At 55.3% G+C, this 21,747-nt stretch overlaps 2 protein-coding genes across 18 annotated transcripts in view; one reads left to right on the plus strand and one right to left on the minus strand.

Annotated features, from left to right (window-relative positions):
* Kcnab2 (potassium voltage-gated channel subfamily A regulatory beta subunit 2) overlaps nt 1-11,048 on the plus strand; it is an 86,928-nt gene extending 75,880 nt beyond the window's left edge. For 5 of the 6 annotated variants that reach the window (XM_027398398.2, XM_027398399.2, XM_027398397.2 and 2 more), the window contains 8 exons: nt 160-203; nt 1,108-1,194; nt 5,040-5,125; nt 6,566-6,686; nt 6,821-6,915; nt 7,498-7,618; nt 7,908-7,996; nt 8,654-11,048. In XM_027398398.2, coding sequence (XP_027254199.1) covers nt 160-203; nt 1,108-1,194; nt 5,040-5,125; nt 6,566-6,686; nt 6,821-6,915; nt 7,498-7,618; nt 7,908-7,996; nt 8,654-8,743 — 733 coding nt within the window. In that variant the 3' untranslated portion in view covers nt 8,744-11,048. Of the gene's footprint in view, nt 1-159; nt 204-1,107; nt 1,195-1,892; nt 1,938-5,039; nt 5,126-6,565; nt 6,687-6,820; nt 6,916-7,497; nt 7,619-7,907; nt 7,997-8,653 lie in introns of all 6 variants that reach the window. The other variant, XM_027398402.2, reaches the window with a different exon arrangement.
* A 514-nt stretch (nt 11,049-11,562) lies between these two features.
* Chd5 (chromodomain helicase DNA binding protein 5) overlaps nt 11,563-21,747 on the minus strand; it is a 46,854-nt gene continuing 36,669 nt past the window's right edge. For 5 of the 12 annotated variants that reach the window (XM_027398381.2, XM_027398382.2, XM_027398380.2 and 2 more), the window contains 11 exons: nt 21,476-21,635; nt 20,893-20,972; nt 20,526-20,658; nt 19,162-19,239; nt 18,453-18,590; nt 18,106-18,214; nt 17,432-17,564; nt 16,956-17,151; nt 15,937-16,100; nt 15,705-15,819; nt 11,563-14,873 (listed from right to left, as the gene is read on the minus strand). In XM_027398381.2, coding sequence (XP_027254182.1) covers nt 14,377-14,873; nt 15,705-15,819; nt 15,937-16,100; nt 16,956-17,151; nt 17,432-17,564; nt 18,106-18,214; nt 18,453-18,590; nt 19,162-19,239; nt 20,526-20,658; nt 20,893-20,972; nt 21,476-21,635 — 1,803 coding nt within the window. In that variant the 3' untranslated portion in view covers nt 11,563-14,376. The other 7 variants (XM_035439349.1, XM_027398385.2, XM_027398384.2 and 4 more) reach the window with 6 other exon arrangements.

Genomic DNA, 21,747 nt, shown 5'->3' on the forward strand with positions numbered 1-21,747 from the left:
ACCCTGGGGTCAGCGTGTAGGCATCCACCGGAGGGAGCCGTGGATACTCAGCCTGTAACTGTTACCCACAGATGTCACGCATTCTGATCTGCGTTTTCTCTTAGCATTGTGATCATAAGCATCACCCCCCCCCAACCGACTGCAATATCTGTCTTTCAGAGCAGAGACGGAGAGAGGCCTTTCCCGGAAGCACATTATTGAAGGTGAGGAGGGTCGCTAACCATGGCGCTGCCCCATGGTGCGCGCAGCCTGTGATCTCCTGAGGAGAGCTAAAACGTGTAGTGGCCCTACCTTCCCTTCAGTGAGTCAGCCCACGCCTTGACCCTGGAGCACACGGACCCCTTCTTTGACCATGTCCTCCTGCTCCAAAAAGACGCAGGAGACCAGCTACTGGACAAAGGCTGTGCCAAGCCTGGACAGACATGGTCAGGTTTCAGGCCAGGCTGAGCTGCGTGCTGTCTGAATGGTCTTGGGCGAGAGCCATCACCTCCCTGAGCTTGTGCCAAAAGGTCTGGAAAACAGGACTGTGTGAGCACACACCCACACGGGGCTGTTGGGAATAATGGACATGCAGCCCAGAGGGGGGTGGGGCTGGATGCGAGCTCTTCCTAAGCCACATTTATTCTGATCTAAGTGATATTTTTCATGAGAAACATCGTCACTGGGCAGGGGCGGGGAGAGGAGGTTTGGTACCTCCTCAGGCCCAGTGTCTTCATCCTGACCGTTGGCTCTCTGAGCTGTTGGGAGGTGTGGGTTGGTGACTGGTGTGTCACATACCACCAGCCTTTTGTACTGTCCCTCTGTGTGATACCATGCCCAGCTCTGGTTATTTCAGTACAGACCACCAGGTCCCGGCAGTAGCCCAGGGAGCGTGCATGATTTATAGGCTTAGGACATTTGGTCTGTGGTTCTGACGTCCCCTGGAATGGCCAGGGTGTCTGCCTCCCTTTAGAATGTGCCTTGTGTCTTGGCATTTCCTCAAGAACCTCACCTACCCTGAAGCTCCCCGGGACAGGGGCCTACTCTCTTCTGACTCTTGTCCCCTGAGCCAGGGATCGGGGGATCTAGAGGCACACTCAGTGCTGACCCCTCCCCTTCTTCTCCCAGGACTGAAGGCTTCCCTGGAGCGGCTGCAGCTGGACTACGTGGATGTGGTCTTCGCCAACCGCCCAGACCCCAACACGCCCATGGAAGGTAGGTCAGCCGGTTCCCTCTAGCTAGTTCATGCAGGCAGGACAAAGCCAGGCGAGCAGTGGTCGTCTCTGAGGCTCTGGTAACTGTCACGAATAACCAGACAACCAGGACAGAGGTGGCTAGGCCTCTGAGTGGGGGAGGGGTGGGCCCTGGCCCTGCCAGGCTGAGCCCGGGCCCTCATCTCATTCTGTAACCTGGCTGTGTTCCGGAGCAGCAGCTCCTTCTCAGCAGTTGGTGTTTTGCCCCATGTGTGGTGGCTGTCGGGGACAGTTTATTCTTTTCATTCTGGTTCCCCTGGGAGGGCTTTGAGGTTTTTTTGCTCTGGGGGTAAGTTATTACCTGAAGGAGAGGAAGCACTCAGTGCTGTGAAGAGCCGTTTGGGTTTCCTTAGCGTTTATTTATTCCCTCCACCCGGTCCCTCCATCTCCCCCACTTCCTGCCTCAGCGTCTTTCTCATTTATGCTTTGCTGCTTATGGGACTTGGGAGGTGAAGTTGAACTGGTTATTTTGTCTCCATTTGCTTTTATATATATACCACACTGCTGTGTGTGTGTATATATATATATATTCTTTCTTTTCAGCAGAACTCTGTTCTGTGGGATGATTTGTGCTCTTCTGTCCTGCCCTTTATCATACCACGCCTCTGTGTTCCCACAGCGATAAACTCTGGTCTCTTTAAATCTTTCTTTTATCACCAGGGGACCCATTTAGTTCCTTCAAGTCAAGGACATTCATCATTGAAGGTACACAGTACCCTCAGCCGACTATTGACTTCTGTGTCCGAGCTGCATTTTATGAGACAGTATTTTTATTTACAAGACTCTGTCCCCCATGACAAACTTCTCCATAAAATGCATAAGGGGTGGGGAAGTGCCCCGTGAGGACATCTTGCAAGCAAAGGGAAAGCAAAATGGTGTTGGAGCCCCCTCGCTGCCCATCCACGCTGCCATTCCATCCTTCCTTCCCAGTGTGCATGGCCCCCGCCCCTACTCCATGCTTGTGATGAACCGCAATGGCCGGCTGGCTTTCTGCCGGGGTCTCCCTTGATCTGAGGATGGTCCAGTCCCTGCCTGGGAACTTGACCTTGGATGGTGTAATGGGAAGGGTTGGAAAAGACTAGGTTTCCACAGAGGTCCTGGGACCCCAGACTGTGCAACCCCTGAGACTTACCTCTTTCATAGTTCATGCTTGGTAAGTTCTAGCCTCCAACAGAGGCAAAGAACACCAGCCAACAAGCTGCCCCATCCACCGCAATGGTTCCTTGTAAGCACTCTGGCTGCAGGTGGTCACTCACGTCTGCTCATCTGGCAGCCAGGATCAAAACGGAGTGATTCTCTCTCTTGAAGAATATATACATGAGCTGGCACAATGCTGAGGCCAGGGGCATCCTTGTGCCATGCTTGGTATCTGCCCCCACTGTACCGTCAGTAAACGGCCTCAGAACCCCGCCTCAAGGATGGGCCTGGGAACTGGGCAGCATTCCACACTCGGAGGGCTCCTGGCTGCCACCTGGTGCTGCCACCTGACCCCTCCCATGTATCATTTGCGATTGGGCTGCAGCTGGAAGGATTTAGCATCCCTGTTTCTGTCAGGCAGCATTAATTATTGAGGTGGAAGACAGTCATTCCTGCGTGTCACTTTCTGGGTCCACGGACGTGCTCTGTACAGGTGCACAGTGCTCCTGAACACATGCTCCACATCTAGCCTGCCTCTGCTCAGATCCCCGAGGTGCCCATGTCCCCCTCCCCCTCAGAATAGCCAATCATACCAGGCTCCTGGCCCACCAGCCTGATTGCCAGGTGTTAGACTGTCTCCATCTTCCTCATTGCATGGGAAGGGCATCGTGCAGTTTCCCTGGCTGTGATCTTCATGACTGTTAGCAGGCAGCTCTGGGGGAGGCTGTGGAGAGAGACTGGTGTGGGCCATGCTCACGGCTCCCCTATCTCTGGCATGTGAACCTAAGCCTTGGCTGAATAGGGAAACTGTGCTGCATGGTCTCAGGTGCCTCCAAAAGTGTTTCTAAAAGTCTTAATAAGGGCAGCTTGTCCAGGAGCCTGGGCTCTGTCGAGTGGGCCCTGGGACCCTATAAGTCTCCTGAAACTTCCCAATCCGGTTCTGACGTCTTACCGATGTAAACCATGTTGTCAGTAAAAGCCAGTGACCCAGGGAAGGTCCCAGAAGTCCAAAACTCCCTTCTCATGTGTTCCCTCACCTAGGTGGGGCAAAGAAAACTCCAAATACCCCCATCCCCGACCTCAGAATAGGCGGGCAGCAGGGGCAGAAGTAAGATATGGCTTACTCAGTGTTCTGGATAAACCTACTGGGACCATTACACCAGAAGCCCCAGTGGCCTCAGTGCCAGAGATGAGGTTGCCCTGGATTCCACCATAAATAGACCTTAGCCAAAGCAATACTTAGGGACCCAGAATGAGCAAGAAGATTCCCCCTCCCCGCCCCCACCAAAATAAACAGGGCAGACAGGAGCCAGCGCTGTGTCCCATGCCAGGAGGGTACTGTTGACCCACTGGCATTTTGAGGCAGGCTGTCAGGTCTGGTACTCTCTCGCCTTCCTTCTCCCACAGTCCTGCCGCTGCCAGGGAGCTCTGCTGTGGGGTGGGCGGGGCATTCAGAGGCGAGGCGATGTCACCACCTCTGTTTTTAGAAGCACTTGCTCCTCTATATTCCTCCCCTGCCTCTGGCTGTCGACCTTGCAAGCACTGTATCAGACCTGTGAGAAATCCACGGAGCTATCCCTCACCCCTCCAAGACCAAGCTCTGTTTTAAGAGCCAACACATCTCTAAGAGGCAAGACAGCCAAGGGAGAAGGCCTACCAGTGGCGGGGCTTTTAGGGGAGCTCATATTACCCACACATAAAAATGGGTTTGCTATGACATTTTCCTACGTGTATGTGTTGTGTTTTGATCACATTCACCCCCATCACCCCTTGCTTCTTCCCATCCGGTCCCCTTTATACTTTCAACTGGACAGATTTTTATGCCCCCAAACTCTTGAATACAATAAAACGTTTGCTGTTGGGGTGGGGAGAGTTCTGCTCTTGCCCAGAAGAAGATGGGGTGGGGGATGTTTCAGCCATTCACTCCTTAGGTGGTTTTAAGTCTCAGCTTTTGTGGAACCTCACAACTGTTTGCTCCAGACCTTGGCTCCTCACAGAAGGGACAATTAAACCACCCTCCCATCCCCATCATCCTGAGACTAGCCTGTGCTGAGAGAGACTCCAGCCCGGGCATGGTCTGCCCAAACCTTTCCACTTTTGCTTCTGGCTCCCCAAACACAGGAACAAGAGACACTGTCCCCCAGAGCCCCAGCCTCAAGGCCCTGCCTTTGTCCCTACAGGCACCATCCTCCCTCTCAGTGAAGTCCTCAGGACTCCGGTGAGAACAGCCTTCAGTAGCTAGCAGAGCTGTGTTTGCAGGCTTGGCCTGTCTAATTATAGCCTTTATACCTCCAGATGGTCCCCCTGAGTGACCAGGATTCCTACTTCCTCATCCTAGAGTCTGAGACCCACTCTTGGGGTTCACATTCCCTCATCCCCCGGAGCCAGCCATGGGGACATCGGGCTACCCACAAGCCTTTTCCCCAGGATCTCCACAAGCCTTACCTGGTCAGAGAACTCTTCCCCAGGATTTCAATTCCGTTTTTCTCTTCTCCTGGAATCTCCCCTGCCCAGCACCCACACTCGACTCTGGGAGCCAGGAAGTACACTGCTTGCAAGACGCCTTTGCAGCCTGCTCCCTCCTCCTGGCACCCCACCTGCATCTGCAGACCGTCCCCAGGCTGGGCCTGAGCCCCAGCTGCCCCAACCCTGGCCTCCCTTCTCTTTCAGAGACCGTGCGGGCCATGACCCACGTCATCAACCAGGGGATGGCCATGTACTGGGGCACGTCACGCTGGAGCTCCATGGAGATCATGGTAGGGTGAAGCCCTGTGTCCACAGGCATGGGTTCCCTGTGGGAGGGGACCCCAAGACTCGGCACATGTGTTCAAAAGGACAGCATAGCAGGGTGTGTGGTCATGGGCAAGGGTCTCGGCTTCCCTCGCAGCAAAGCACGTGGCCCTGGACGGATGGCTTGCCCTCTGGATCTAAAGGGCTACCCTGATGACATGGCCCTCGGTTCCTGTGCTATGTGCCATTTATTCTGGGCTTCCCAGGAGCCGATGCCCTTTAACCTCTCCAGAACCACAGCAGGGAAATGGCGATGCTACCCTCTGTTTCAAATGGGGAAGTCAAGGACAGAGGGGTTAAGTCCCATGCTCAAGATCACAGTTTAGGTCAAGACATTGATTCCCAGACAACGCAGGTGGGAGCCTACGGTGCCTTTTCAGGAAAGCACCCCAGTAATTGTCTTCTCTTTCCATTGGAGCCTAAAGAGGCTAGAGCAGCCTGTGTCCCTAAGCATCTCTGAGGTTCCCAGGAAGAGTCAGCAAGGTGGCCCTGTCCTCAAAGACGCAGAAGGGAGTGACCCCAGATGGAGAGGCTGCCTCCATCCTGAAGCCTGAGGGCAGGGAGATAGTGAATGCTCATTCCTGACAGGCTCCTGCCTCCACTCCACATCCAGCCTCACCCCTGCCCATGCCCGGTGTCTCAGCATTCCAGGCATACAGCACTGCTGTAGCTTCAGTGAGCCACACACTACTGCTTTGTGGTGCAACAGGAATTTTTTCCCAAATCCCAGGGGACTTCAGAAGCCCCTGGCATAACACGGTGTTTGAGTGGATTAGTGAGCCTGTGTCAGACATCTGACTGACCACCCACAGCCAGTACAGGACTCAGAAACATGTTAGTGTCATCACCCCACTCTGTTGATGAGGAAGCCAAGTCTCAGACCAAAGTGGAGCAGAGCCTCTCTCAGTGGCAGGCCTGTCCCCATCACAGAACTGTCTGCAGGCAATAGCTGGAGTTCATCCCATCCATTGAGAGAGTGACTTTAAGCCAGGGCCCAAGCTCCTGATCCATAATGAGCTGGTGCAGCTGTTGCCTCTGAAAGGCCTTTGCAACCACCAAATTCATCATAGGTCCAGGGCCTTGAGTGCCAGCCATAAGCCGGGCCATAATGGAAGGACTACAGACACCCCTGGCTCATTGGAACCTTATGACAAATGGGGAAACTGAGGCATCGTAATCCCTTCTGGCACTGGGATTACTACCGGCCTTACTACATTGTGATTCCTCCAAGAGCCATTAAGTCTTAGGATTCCAAAGCCCGCCCTCTTTTCCTGGCTCCCATGGTGCCTGCCTCAGACTCTCAGGAAGGCTAGGAGTAGAAGGAGCAGCGAGACCTGGGATGTCCCTGTATCCTTGACCCTGTGGCCCTCGGGTCTGCTGATGCAGCGGTCTCCTTCTGTACTCAGGAGGCCTACTCGGTGGCTCGGCAGTTCAACCTGATCCCACCCATCTGTGAGCAGGCTGAATACCACATGTTCCAGAGAGAGAAGGTGGAGGTCCAGCTGCCAGAGCTGTTCCACAAGATAGGTGGGTGTCAGCCTACCCTGCTTCACCCACTCCTCCCTACCTTCAGGGCCCCAGCATAACCTCACCTGGTCTCTCCTCTCTCTCTCTCTCTCTCTCTCTCTCTCTCTCTCTCTCTCTCTCTCTCTCTCTCTCAGGAGTGGGCGCCATGACCTGGTCCCCTCTGGCCTGTGGCATTGTCTCAGGAAAGTATGACAGTGGCATCCCGCCCTACTCCAGAGCCTCCCTGAAGGTGAGCCCAGCTGGAATGGGGAGGGACACCTTTGGCATAAGAACATAGATAAAGGCCTGGTTCTGTAAGTGCCTCCCACCCAAGGGACAGATCCCAGATAAGCAGGCCATGACCCCCCCACACACCTTAGCCCCTTCCATGGGTCACCGATCACAGTATGGGTTGCTCCAATATTGCCTTAGATTGTGCTCCCTTTCCCGTGATTTTCCCCACTCTGCCATCACAGAGACCCCAGGGCACAGAGCTGGCCCCACATCAAATCCTGTTCCCTTGTTGTACACCCAAGAAGCATGAGGGGGACCATATTTGGGAGACAAGACTTCTGAGCCCCGACTCTAGATCTGACTTTCCCAAGCCTGAGCCCAAGGAGGCTCCTCAGGGACAAAGGCACCCTGTGCCTCTGGCCCGGGCTCCAGTCCGTCCACCACAACCTTGTCCCTCAGGATACGGAAGGGTCTGTCTAAGTCTGGCCCAGTGCAAGCGTGAGACCAGGTGACAACAGAGCTGCTGTTTGGGGAGAATCAGCTACCTGCATCTGGAGGTCCAGTGACCTTCCCTTACCTGGAACTTGTCCCTTCCCAGGGCTACCAGTGGCTGAAGGACAAGATCCTAAGTGAGGAGGGCCGGCGCCAGCAGGCCAAGCTGAAGGAACTGCAGGCCATCGCCGAGCGCCTAGGCTGCACCCTCCCCCAGCTGGCCATAGGTAATGGGCTCTGGGTACATGGGGGGCACCTGTTCTAAGGTCCCCGGGGGCCTAGGCTATACCAGTGGTCATGGGGACAGGATCTTTAAGCACTTGGACCACCTGTCCATCAGAATGTGGTCAGAGCTCCCGCCTCTTCTAGATACCCCCTTGGGCAAACTCACTGGGTACCTCTGAGCCTTGTAAGCATCCAAGCAGCCCAGATGGGGGCTTGAGTGCCTATGCCCAGGTGTAGCCAGGCAGGCCCTGCAGAAGGCATCTCCCTCACCTCTGGTCTTGCTGCCCACAGCCTGGTGCCTGAGGAACGAGGGCGTCAGCTCTGTGCTTCTGGGTGCTTCCAGTGCAGAGCAACTTATGGAGAACATTGGCGCAATACAGGTGAGAGTGGGCCCTGGTGGCGGGCTCAGGTACCTCCAGTCTTCCTGGGTACACAGCCTCACTGAGCACCCTTCCAGAAGCACAGGGCATACAGGGATGGCAGAGGGCCTGTTCCCCACAGGAACAGACATAAACACTGTAAGACTGAGTGTGGTGAGGCAACCACCACTGTGGGAAGAGAGGCCATCCAGGCGAGGATGCTGAAATGCGCCGGGGTGGGGGTGGGGCAAAGGCGTTAGAGACCCAGGAGGCCTGTAAAGAAAAGAGCTTTTAAACAAACTCAAAGGGACAGGAAGGATCCAGGGGCGTTATGCAGCCACTCGGCAAAGAACCCTTGGGGGAACAGGCGGTCCAGAGGGCTGGAGTTGCACACATGCAGGGACATGGGTAAGATGAAGCCCAGGAGGTTTGACATGGAGCAGGGAAGGCCCCGGATGAGCTTTTAGAAGGCTTCTGCTCTTGGTGTGGATGGAGGCCAAGGTCAGGACAAAAGATTTGATAGGCTTTAATGATGGGAACCAAGTCTGGGTTCCAGGCAGGTGAGAAGATGAGGCCAGTGGAACTGGTTGACAAATGGCACAGAGTAACAGCCTTGAGATGCTAGGAGATCACCCACCTCTCCTTCAAGCCAGGCTAGACTCTTATCTTTGCATGCAGGTCCTTCCAAAATTGTCGTCTTCCATCATCCACGAGATCGATAGCATTCTGGGCAATAAACCCTACAGCAAAAAGGACTATAGATCCTAAGTCGCCCCCACCACCCGCTCGGACAGTTTCCGGTCCCCTCCTCGTCTCTGTTCGCTCGCTTCTGCTGTTTCAAAGCCAAATGCAGAATGTGGTTTGTATCCACGGGAAAACACTATGCCCAGACATTACCAGGAAATGATCTCCAAAGTCACCGCCAGATGCCACCTGCTGCTGCTTCTTCACTGGATGCTGTCTGATGGGTGCCAGGAGATGGCATCGATTAGGGAAGACACTCAGAGGCTCCCACCCAAGCCTACCACCTCTGCTTATCTTTCAAAAAGGAACATTTGCCCCCAGCCATGGCCCTTGATGGAGATCCCAGAAGTCATGGCCGAGTGGAAATATAATCCTCAGAGAAGGCAGGGCTGGCCTCTCTGCCAAGAACCCCTGCCTCCAAAGAGGGGTCTGCCACTTCCTAGCACCCCTTCTTCTGCCAGATCCTGGTGGTTAGGGCAGGGTCTCCCTCTTTCCTGGACATCAGGCACTTTGTTCAAGGCTGGCCTGGGGTCACGCTCTTTCCAGGCCTTGACCTTCCCCCTCATGCGCAGTGGGCCTTGGCTGGGATTATACTGACCTAGCTGGCTCTTGGCCTCCACCCTTACCCTTGCTGGCAGGGGCAGGGATCCCATCTGGCTTTCCCAGCATCTTCCACCCTGCATACAACTGCTGAGCCCCACAGCAGGGAAGCCCAGTAGGCTTGGGTGGAGCCCATTGGAGAGTGCCCCTCTGTGGAGACCTGCAGACTAGCGTGGTACCTAGCCACACCACAGGCAGGTAGCAGCAGACTGGGCCCAGGCTCATAAACCCATACTCCTCTCAGAGCTTCCTCGAATGAATACCTCTGTTGTACTGGATCAGTGGGCTTGTGACTTGGGCTCTGCCTGGAAAGGGCATGGTGGAGCTTTTCAGTGAGCCAACTCCCTGGGGTTTCTGTTGCTGCAAGCTAAGGGACTGTGGGAACAGAACCCCAGTAACAGTTCCCAGGTTGTAAGAAAAGATCCCCGGGGACCTCTTCCTGAAAAGATGGCCAGGACTACTCATCCCCTGCTGCATGCCGCCATGCTGGCCTAGGACAGGCTGCAGAGAGGGAGAAAGGGCAGGATACGCAGCCTCTTAGCAGTGGGAGCGAGACAGGTGATACAGGTGATACCAGGAAGCCTACAGGTTTGAGCAGTGCAAATCCTGTGATGCTTTGGGGACAGGGTCCTACCCATGTGCAGCTCCCTAGACTAAAGCCTCCTGCCCCGACAGGCAGTGGCCAGTCCCCAGGCATACATCCTAGGTCACAGAACCCAGCTTCTGAAGTGTAGCTGCTGTTCCAAGTCTCCTTCCTGCTGCTCTTCACCATCTATTGTCCAGCCAGAGCTGGGCAGAGGCTGAGGCAGGGTGGGCAGCTTCCTGTCTCTCAGACACCCCCACCACAGACCCTGGGCTCTCAGACCTTCACCACTTCTCGTAGCCCCAAGCCCTGAGACCTCAGAAGCAGCCCTGTGGGTGGGGATGGAAGCCTTTATGCTCTGGCACCTCCATGCCCAGCTAGAGGAGCCCTGCTTTCAGGACAGGGCCCTGCAATGGCCCAGCAGGAAGTAGCCAGCCCTGTCCACACAGCTGGCCTAGGCCTGCTTGCTATGTGGACCAGGCATGCAGGGGCACCCACAGCGGGAGTTGCTACTACCCATGGCCAGACCTCAGAGCAAAGCCCCTGCTGGGTGTGTGCAAGAGACATGAAGACAGGCTGCAGGGTAAATTGGGCTAAGACCCACATGAGCCCTAGGTGCAGGCAAGTGTTTCTGAGATGTTTTCTTCCTTACCCACTTTTGAGGAGTTGGGGCTTCGCTTAAGGGTAGGATCATCTGCCTCCATGGAGGGGTTTGGATAGGAGGGGCTTGGGGTACCACAGAAAACACATTCAGGCAGCCCATAATGGGGAAGCTTGCTCCTGGCCCTTGAAGAGTCTAAGGCTAGCTCCTTCCTCCATGGCCACAGATCTCCCCTTCCTCCAGCCCCAGCTGCCTGCTGGTCAGCCCCAGCCAGCCTCCAACACCTTCTCACCTTGAATCACAGCCATCCGGGCCTGGTGCAGGAGGGGGCTGTCTGGGGGACCTGGCACATGGAGCCCAGCTGTTGCTCATCCCAGTCATGTACATAATGTGCTTTTTCTCCCCATTTTTTAATGAGCGAGGCTCCTTGCTAATTGCATCCCACCAGGCCGACCGCAAGCGCCTCCAGCTTCCGGACAGACTCAGACGGAGGCGCAGCCCGTATTTATGGAATGACAAATAAAACCCGAGCCCTTCGGTCTCCATGCTTCTGTCCTCTCGCTTTCTCAGAGACAGTGCCGGAGGGAGGGCAAAGCCATCAGCCGCAGGGTTCCCCACCCATAAACCCAACTCTACAGCCGAGGACAAGATGGAAGTAAGGATCCAAGTTCAGAGCAGATGGGATGGGTCGGTCAAAATACCCACCCACCTCTCCCAGATGGCATCTCTGAGGCTGGTGAGAGATACAGGTACCTCCCCCCCATATACACATCTCTGCTGACACCACGTAAGGCCCAGGGCTGATGGCTGGGAAACTCCAGGCCCTGAGGAACCAGCTGCTGTCTTCATGTTGACGGGTTTGGGGAAGGAAGTACATGGGTGGCTGCAATGTGTGTGAGGTGCATCCGCCAGCACACTGCTGGTGGGGTCTCCCCTCCTTCCTTGTGAGCCACAGGTGCTCATAAATGTAGAAGGCTTGGAAAGTGGCCTCACCTCACCTCCCCTGCCACTCAGCACATCCCTGTTCCAAATCAGCGAGGCTAAGAAGAACTACAACAATTCCGTCCCTTCCCAAAGGGTTTATTAAAACACAGAAACCAAAACATACACAGAATACGAGTGAAAATAACAGTTGGCTAGCCTGTCCAGCCTCCCCCAGGACAGCCTTCAAAGGAGCTGGGGTATATGCCCCTGGGACCCCAGCTAGCCCCAAGTGCCTGCTCCTGCTTCACCAGGTTGTGCTGGATGGGGCTCCAGTGCGACAGATGCTGGCCTGGCCTGGGCAGGAAGAGAACTCCCTGGAGAGTCTAGCTTGACCCTGGCAGGCAGCAGAGGGCCCTCCCTCCTCTCCAGGCTGGGTGGAGGAGCTGCCTCTGAGCTGGGCTCTGGTCCCTATGTGGCTATGTGGAGAGTTCAGGACGTACACACACACCCAACAGGCCCTTTCCGGGTTATCGCACCTAAAAAAATACTTTGTTTAAAAAAAATCTGAAAATTAAGAGGGAAAATATCCATTAAACACAAGGACACCGACGACTTTGGGCTGACGCACCACAACCTGTAAACTTCCGGGTATATAAATTGGGTGGGTTAGCTTCCTCCTCCATGCTGTGCTCTGCATAGGGCAGGCCTAGGCAGTTAAGGTGGAGGGAGAGTCAGCCGAGGCCCCCATCCCCCTTCCTTGGCACACACTAGAGGCTCCAAGCATCAACGCCTGCCCCCCCTAGCTCACCCTCAGCATGCCCCCTGCAGGGCCTCAAGACTTAGGAGAGTGGTTGCAGGTGTCACTGAGCCTATGAACCTATATGGGTTGGGAGCACCCAGAGGGTGGGGGAGAGAGCCCAGGCTCACAGGTGACCCTGGGGTACAGGAAGTGGAGGAGGCACTTCACAGACGTGCACAGGAGTGCATGGGGTGCCCTCGGATGTTGGAGCTCCGACCCAAATTCCCTGTGTCACCTGAGAGCCGCCTGCACCTTCCACAGAAATCCCACAGAGCTGAGTGAATCAAAGCGTGTGAAAATGCTGTCACCGTGGCTCTTGGTAGCTTGGGCATGGGGACCCCAATTCCATCTGCAGAAAACCAGAGCCAACCTCAAGATGCCACCTCTCCTCCATCACTCTCTGGCAGGAGATGGCTGAGGGACCAAGATAGGAACACCCTGAAGGGCCTTTTTCCTCTCCCCAGCTGCCTGGGCAGTCTACCCTCCAGAACCTCCCAAGTGCTGGCCATGGGGAACATAGACCTTCCCCGGCCATCAGGGGGCTCAGGTCAAAGTGGCCATGGAGAGGAGTAGGCCAAGGCGGCGTAGGATGAAGTGGGGATGAGGGACAGAGCAAGACTCCTGGGAGACATCGTCAGGGAAAAGGTGAACCCTTGAAACAGAGTCACAGGCCTGTCTCTGTCCCACTTGTGCCTCCAGACACAAGTGTCAGGATCTGTCACCCGGGGCAAAGGAGGTGAGCACTGTTCTGAATGTGGCCAGCAGGAGTGACTGTCTTGCCCAGTGGGATGAGCACGGGGGTCCTGGGTTGGGGAACAAGCTGACGGCAGCCACTCCCATGCAGGGGACAGCCCTTCTTAGAGACTGGAGTCAGCCACCATGATGCACACCCTGGAGACCTACGGGCATGCTTAAGCCTGCAGAGGTCCTGTCTATGACCAGAGTCCCCCTCTGCCTACCCACAGTGTCCAGCCAGTCCGCTGGCCTTGAGATTTGGAGAGAGACTGAAGTGTGGGGTTGCCACAATGAAAGAAGCCGTGGGGGTCCAGCCCTCCGTGGGTTCAGAGGGGAGGAACTACGTTACAGATGTGCACATCTGGGCCAAGTAAAAGCTGGGCAACTGCCCAAGTGTCCTTAAGACAGGCCGTGAAGACCTGCCCCGTTCTTGGCGGGCCCAGAGACACTGTGTACCCCTCACTCCTTTCCCCTGGAGGAGACTCTGAACCTGCTCCAAGCTCCCTGACCTCAGACCCAATGGGCTTCTCCCCAGAAGTCCCTTCCTCATCTTCAGGGTATACTGAACCCCAGGGCACCTGCCTAGGAAGCGCCAAGGCAAGAGCTTGCAAGTCTCTGGGTTGAGCCAGGGCCATCAAGAAGGTCGAATATAGGCCAAGAGCAGATCTACCCCACCCATACCCCAGCATGGAGTGTTACACCGTGCTATGGGCTAGGGTGGAGCAAGACAGGTTGACATGCCAACACTGAGGTGGAAGATGGTCCTGCCACTCCAAGGCAACCCTGCAGGAAATAAGGCCAGAAGCCTCAGAGGCTCCAGCTAGGAAGGATCTAAAGAAGCCACCTCCAAGCACAGCTCTCTCCACACCCTCTGAGAACCAGCAAGGGCCACTGTGGCCCTTACTTCGTGCAGCCGCTGCCCTAGCCAAGTCCTCTCTAGGACCAAGAGAACAGAGAAAAGTCCATCCCCAGGAGGGCCTGGCTCCTTGACATCTGTAACCCAGGATGTGTGCCAAGGTGAGTGGGACAAGTCTCCCAGGGTCACACAACGAACATGACCCTCTTTCCTGGAGCACTGGCTCCCACCTGCCTACACCACACTCCCGCAAACAGTAAATGTCCAGAAGCCCCTGTAGGGCCTTTGGCCCATATTTGCCTCACCTTCTGAGGCACCTTCTTCTACCTCCCACACATCGCTGGGGCCTCCACATGTCCACTGGCAACAACAGATCCCAGAGCCTTTGAGATGTGTGCCCCTGCCAGCACATGAAATGTACCTGGTGGTCCCTAACCCCAGTAGGAAGGAGATAGAAAACCCCAGCCCAGGCTTCACCAGGTTAGGCAGCCACTCTCCAGACCTGATCCCTCCTAACGCTAGGGTCCCAAGTAGGCAGGGGGCCAGAGCAGAAGGGTAGTCACACAGGTTCAGACAGCAGGGGACACACTAAGGGCTTCCAGAACACAGGATGCTGCTTTCTCCCCAGCTGGGATGAGTCCACAGAGCAGCGCCAGGGGCCTCCAGAGAACTTCCCCTTGAGGTCTGGAGCTGGGTGACAGACAGGAGTGTTGCAAGTCTGAATCTTCCACACGTCATCCAACTTTTTATCAAGACAAACACGTTCGCATCTTCGGTAGGAAAGTGCAAAAAAAGTACAGGTGAATGGGATTTCCTCTAAGTAAGTCACTCTGGCAAAGGTGCCAGGCCTTGCCCAGCATGGCCGTGGGTGGGACGCCGTGCAGAAGGATACTTCAACTATGATGAGGTGGCATTTCTGGGCTTTTGTGCAGCCAGGCTGGCCCTTGTCCTCTGCGTGATAGAATTGCTTGGTTTCCCTTTTGTATCCCAACACGGCACCAACTCCTAAAAGGGCTGTAGCTTTTCTCTCCCATGGGGGTTGGGCAGGTGGCCCGGCTGCAAAAGGCAAACCAGTGAGTTATATGACTGGGTGGCCAGGTATCCAGAGGCACCCAGTTGTCCACAGTGGTTACAATTATGATCACAGGGAGTTCGGGAATTAAGATCCCCCGCCCCCCAATCACAGGCCATCCAGCAGGCTCCTCCTCTGACCTTGCATCTACCATACAGGGACAGGACTTGGTGACAGCCATCACGACTGATGACCTCTCTGAATCCCCCATCTCCACTCCCAAAGCTCTTAATACACTCAGCCCCTCAGGTATTCCCTCCCCTGGTCTTAACCAGAGAATGAGGCTATAAGACAAGCAGCAACTCCCTGGGGCCAACTACCATGCAAACAGGGGTTCCAAGCTGGGAGCAGTGATCCCTGACACATGGCTAAGAACGCATGCACACATAGATGTCCACATGAGCGTGCACGCGCGCGCACACACACACACACACACACACACACACACACACACACACACACACACACAGACACACAGACACACAGACACACACACACACACACACACACACACACACACACAGAGAGCCACAATGTGACTCAAAGCTACCAGAAACATTAAGACTCCAAGGCTCAGAGGCGTGAATCAAGTGCACAGATGGGACAAACTGGAGGGTATGGGACAGTGGCGTGGCCGGCAAGCCCCCTCACCTCAGCTGGAAAGGGGCGCTGCAACAGGGGGATGTCACGAGGACGACTAGATGTCTGCCAAGAAGAGATCAGAGCATGGGCTTGCCTGGCATCCCCAGCCACGGGCAGGCTGGGCCCCAGAGGGCCACTGTGTGCATGCTGCCCGGAAGCGGATGGGGACCTACCAGTCACATAGGGCCCCAGGGGCATCTGGTTGTAGTTGACAATCCCTCCCGGTCCAGGGCCCCGGAAGTTGGGCCCAAAGCTGCTGTTGTGCATCTGGGAGGAGCCGAAAGCGCCCTGGAGGCAAGGACCAGCTTTACAGGTAACAACCAGAACATTACCCAGCCCAGGTCACCCACCCCGTACAACAGGGAGGACTCAGGCCCACGATGCAGTGTGCAGGCCAAACCTGACCTGCTGGATGGTGGGGTCGCCAGCACGGTTGGTTAGGCGACTCAGGATGCTGCGCTCGGACATCTGCAGACGGGCAGCCACCGGGGGGATGCGTGACAACATGGAGGGCAGGCGCGTCACATCTGCCTTCATGTCACTCAGCAGCTCCTCCAGTTGGTTCAGGACTGCAGGGTGGGAGGGCCTAAGAATGGAGGGCGTGGTCTGCCCTCCACAGCTGCCACACAGGTAGCGGCCAGGAAGGTGCCCTTTACATACTTCACAGCACACACCCAAAAGTACACACTGTGGGGCATCCCTCACCCGGCTCTTCAACCTGGGAAGCCCAGGACTGCCTACTGGAGAAACAGGGTTTGCAAGAAAAACTCCGGGGGCCCCTCCTGGCAGAAAAGAGTTCCAGACACCTGATCCTGGATTCCCTCTCTGGATGACCAGCAACCCCATCTAACACTAGGTCACTAGGCCTAGTGACCACTAGGCCTAGAGCCACAGCTGGAGACAGATCATGGTCCAGACCTTTGTGAGCAAAGTGTTAGCCGTACCCCTTTCCACTCTAGGCTGTTCCTTGCCCCCAGTGATACTGAGAGCCCCCAGACCAGAAGAGCAGAGATCTGGAGCAAGAGTCAAGGGGGCCTTGGCATTGCTCCCCTTTCTAAATTCCAGTGCTCTTTCCCCAAGATGGAGACACTTAAGATGGAGTCCTGCAAGCACAGGCCTCGCTGACCCCTGTGCAGGACAGTAGTGTGAGCATCAGTGAGACCTCCAATCTCGTTACCTCTGTGCCACCTACCTCAGCCTGTGCCCTCCTTGTTGGCATTTCTGTGAAGGACTTAAAAGGGGGAAACTCGTTTCCCTGCAGGTGAAATGTGGTGCGAGAACAGAACTGTACCCTTCTGGCCCCAGAGGCCTCACCCTCTAGGGACCTTTCCCATCAGCACCTCCACTGGAAGCCAAGCATGTTCCTTGGGCAAAACGGTGGCTGTGGGCTGTGCTACCAGAAGTAAAGAACAGGGCTCACTCACCCTTGTGCAGCACAGCATTGGCAGGCTTATTCCCGGCAAGGGACTCCTTGGATAGGTGCTGGTGACTCTCAGCAAGGCACTCCACTTCTGCCAGGCGAGCATTGAGAGCCATGGCTGGGTGGTTGGGATCCTGGGTCATGTTGAGGTACGCAGCCCTCCGGAGCTGTTCCTCGATCACCAGTGCCTGCTCCAGCAGCTGGGGGGGGTGAAGTGACAGCTCTGGCCTGTCCCCTTCTGCTCCCACCAGCACCCACTGAAGCTGAGGCTCTGGGCTGGCCTCCTACTTCCCTCCTAGCCCGATCTACCGGCCCTAGGAATCTTCTGCAAACTGAGCTCTCCAATCCCATCCCCTGGACAGTGGCGGATGCTCACACATGGGGGCCTGGCCTGCATGGGTTGACTGACTCCTCAGAGGAGAGCCCGGCCCAGGTTTAGGTAGAGGGATGGGTGGGGAAGTGATACCCTTGAGGGCCTACCTTGAACCTGCGGGCCAAAAACTTGTTCTTCATTTCCAAGTAGTTGCCCTTGTGGATCTCAGATTTAAAGGGCTCATTGAGGATTGTGTAACGTGGATCATTCTGAATGTCCTGCCAGCGGGCATAGCCATGCCTGGGGGTACAGTTAAGGGCAAAGCCGGCCACAGGAATGAGGGGCTTGACAGCAGGGGTGAGGTGGGAGCAACCAGGTTCCCAGCTTGCTGTCTGGCAAGTCAAAGACTCAGCTGCAAGACAAGCACACCAGTCACAATGACAACAGTGACATTAGCTGGCAATGACAGGTGCCAGGAAGGGCACTGAGGCCTCGAGTGTTGACTCTATCCCAACACCCCAGAGGGACACATGCAAGTCTCAACCCCTGAAGCCTAGAAATGTGGCTTTGATCCAGATGTGATCAAGGAGGGATCAGACTAGATGAAGGAGAGCCTAGATCCCAGTGTACTGCATCAGGAAAGCTGATTGGGGGAAAGACACAGACAGACAGACATATGACAACAGAATATGATAGTCACAGAGGCTAGCGGAGGAGTGTCAAGATTATAGGCAATCACCAGGAGCTGGGAGATGAGGGAAGGTCCTCCCTAGGGACTGTAGGTCCCCTGAGGACCAGAGAGACAGACCAGTGTCATCCCAGCCTGACTGACCAAGGATACGTCACAATGCCTGCCAGCAGCCAGTAGTCATGGCGGCGGTGCCAGATTTCATAGATTTTTCCCGAGGACACAGCAGCCCGTTCCTCATTCTGCCACAGTGTGTGCAGTTCTGAAGAAAGAAACCAATGTGAGCAGAATAAAAGGTTTCCCCCACCCTGGCATATGCACAAGCTTGCTCAGCACCGGCCGTCACCCAGGCCTCAGAGGTACATTGCTCCAGTATTGTTAAGAGGGGCATAACAGACTGTTGTCAACCGTTCACATCCCAGTATAAAATTGCCATCTGCCCAGACTCCCGGGAAGTGGTACCAACAGCCCAGTCCCTGTCCACGGCTCCACCTCAGTACCTGTGAAGCCCCCATCTGCAATGTTGAACATGAATTTGAATTTCCCGTTCTTGTCTTCTTTCTTCCCCTCCTCATCTTCCTCTCTGTCACCATTTTGCTGTGTCTCCATGGGCTCCTTCTCCTCAGCCTTGGAGTCATCTGGTGGGGAGGCGACAGGCCATGTTCACTGTCTCCCCTGGAAGGCCCAAAGCCCTCTTCCTGCCATACACTGGGAGCCTCAAAGATAAGTGGGACATGTCTGTCCTCCGTGCGGTCCAGTCGTCACACATGGGGACTTGAAAGGAAAGGGCCAGAGGTCCTCTCTTTCCATCCTGAGCAGGTTCCAGGCCCTAGTGCCCCTCCCCCACCACACTAGAACAACCTCAGGAAAGGGCAGAAGAGCACCATGAAGGGAGGGAGAGTTCAAGTTCAGAGATGACTGATGCCCGAGGGCTCTGACCAGAGGGTGGCCGCTCTACAGCTCATGTGTAAAATACTGAGCTACAAATGTTCTATGACCAGTGCCTTTCCCTCTCTGGGTGACTGGGGTGACAGGAGGGGTAAGGAGGGAGGTGGGAGGGAGGGAATCTGTCCCCTGGAAAAAGAGGTGTCTTGATAGGAGGAACTTGCAAGTCCAGACTCCTGTCCACTGGCTCCTACCGGGGCCTGGGGACAGCACCTGGGAGACTGACCAGGAGGCGTAAGGCAGGGCACAGGAAAAGGCGCCCACCTGGCCTGTAATCGCTGCCTTGACTCGGGCTCGGCTCCAGCTTGTCTGGGATCGGCTCCTTGTCTGACAGCACTTCCTCTGCAAAACAAGGGGGGCTCGTGGGCAGAGAGGGGCCCCTGTCCATCAGAAGTGCTCCTCAGGGTACAACAGGCACAGCCTAGAGGCAGGGCTGGCCTCTTCACACAAAGCCTCACCAAACACATCACACCAAAGTAATCAACACACAAAGCGTGAGTACATGAGTTTGTGCGTGTGCATGTGGAAAGGGGCTCGTGCACATGCGTGTGAAGGCCAGAGGCTGGCCTTCAGTGTCATCCTGCATCACCATCACTGTATTTCTTGAGACAGAACCTTATGACTCGTGGGCTTGGGTAGACTGGCCGGCAAGCCCCAGGGTTCCTCCTGTCTCCATCCAGCCCTGGAATTACCCTCATGTGCTGTATTTAGGGTTTGGTTGGTTGGGGTTGGGTTTTGTTTATTGGTGTTTTCTGGTTTTGCCTTTGTTCTGCATGGGTGATGGAAATCCTACTCAGGCCAGCATGCTCGCATACACCAAGGCATCTCCTGACCTCTCAAAGGAAACATTAAGGCCAAGAGGTATAGTAATTACTACAGATGACTGGAACTACTAAAAGCTTCTTTGCAGAAAAGCACTAAATGCCAAAACAAACATTTGACTAACAACACAATCTGGTTATGGTACTGACCCTTGTAATCAAAGTAAGGTTTTCATGCAGTCTCTCAAGAAGTGACTGACCACAGCAATATTAATGAGGGTGTTGAAATAACCTTAGCAGTATAATTAACAGGTTTTTTATCAAATGATCTGAAGTGTGTATTAAGATCCTCATACCCCGACAGGCTGTGGTGGCGCACACCTTTAATCCCAGCACTCGGGAGGCAGAGGCAGGTGGGTGCCTGTGAGTTCGAGGCCAGCCTGGTCCTACAGAGTGAGTTCCAGGACAAGCTCCAAAGCTACACAGAGAAACCCTGTCTCGAAAAACAAACAAACAAAAATAAATAAATAAAAAGAACCTCACACCCAACTGTCTTTTTCCAGTCCACACAAGGCATTTACTAACTCTGGCCATGTTAAGCCAGAAGCAAATCTGACAGTGTCCTGATGGACTCGTGTTTTCAAACAAGAATCCAAATGAGTTGGAATGCTGTAATGAAGACATAACCCAAGAGCCCCAAATGCTCCATGACAGGGTTAAAGTCTATGTACAGACCTGACCCCTTGCCCTTCCCTACACCAGGTAGTCTGGCACAGCTAGCACCCAGGCAGGGTAAATAGACAGGAGTGTGATCCACCGACCAGCCCAGGGCTGCAAAGGTCAAGCACTGTGCTGAGAAAGCCTTACCTTTTGGAGGCTGCTCCGGAGAGCCCTGGGCCTTCTCCACCTCCTCCATCCTCTCCTCTCGAGCTCTGTCCTTGCTGTCTGAGTTCTGATGCTTATCTTCACCCTCTGCTCTGTCCAAGGCAGTTGGCAGGGCCTAGAAGGACAGACTAGGGGGCTGCAGCACCTGGGCCTCAGCAAGGACGCGAGGCAGGGAATATACACTGGGCTTGGAGCCCTCAATCCCAGATGCCCCCACTTGTTCCCTGCCTGGTACCCCTATGCCCAGCGACCAGAACTGGGAACCAGGGAGGTCTGGGTTCTACCCAGCTGGGCCAGACCACGCCCCACCCACATTTTCCACAGACCCGGCTACCAGCGACTTTCGTACCTGGATTTCCTGGGGCTTCTTTGGCTTCTGCATGCCTGACTCCTTTTCATCCATGTAGCCCAGCTGGGCTTCCATTTTGTCTACAATATTAGAGGAAAGAGGTGAGATTGGGCGGGCTTAGACAGGACAAAGGGGCAGGGCAGGGCATGCCAGATGAGAGAGGGGCCTGGCCTCGCAGTGCTCCACAGTGAGTGACAAGTTCAGAAGTGTTCATAGGGCTCCAAGCCAGGCCTCCAACTCAGACCCTTGTAGGGCCTTGGGCCTGATGAGGCCACAATGGGCAGTCAGGATGGAGTGGACATTGCCCTCCAGAAGCAGGGGGCAGGGGGTGTGACGGGGACTGGGTTTCTTGTAGGGGTGGATGGAAATATTCAGTGAGTTCATTAGGAGCTGCTAGCCAGTGGCTTTAGTGATGCAGACTGCGTGGCACTCGTGGGAGTAAAATCACAAGGCTATCACTAAAATGAAAAGGCTCTGGCAAGGTGTTGCAGCGTGGAGGGACCCTCACATTGTGGGTTACGCTGCAGACTTGCTCCACCACCCATGACCCAAGAGCTCTCCCGGGCTTTCCCTAAGCCCAGACCTGGCAGGCCCAGTGGAGCTGGTGGGAGCTGCGCAGGGCTGGCAGGCACGGGCGTGTTGGGATCCGAGGAGATCACCTCACAGGGCTTCTTGCCCTCGGGTCCCTCAGGGACCATGTCTGGGGTGCTATACTTCCCGTTGACGTGCTCAAACTCCTGAACCTGGAGCAGGAGGCAGAAAGCAGAGAGGGCAGTCACCACTGCAGCCCTCAAGTACTCGGAAGCAGCCCACAAGACAGAATGCTGTTGCGGGCTTGGGTGCCGCTCTGCCCAC

Source organism: Cricetulus griseus, chromosome 2 (genome assembly GCF_003668045.3).
Source record: "Cricetulus griseus strain 17A/GY chromosome 2, alternate assembly CriGri-PICRH-1.0, whole genome shotgun sequence".
Lineage (NCBI taxonomy): Eukaryota > Metazoa > Chordata > Mammalia > Rodentia > Cricetidae > Cricetulus > Cricetulus griseus.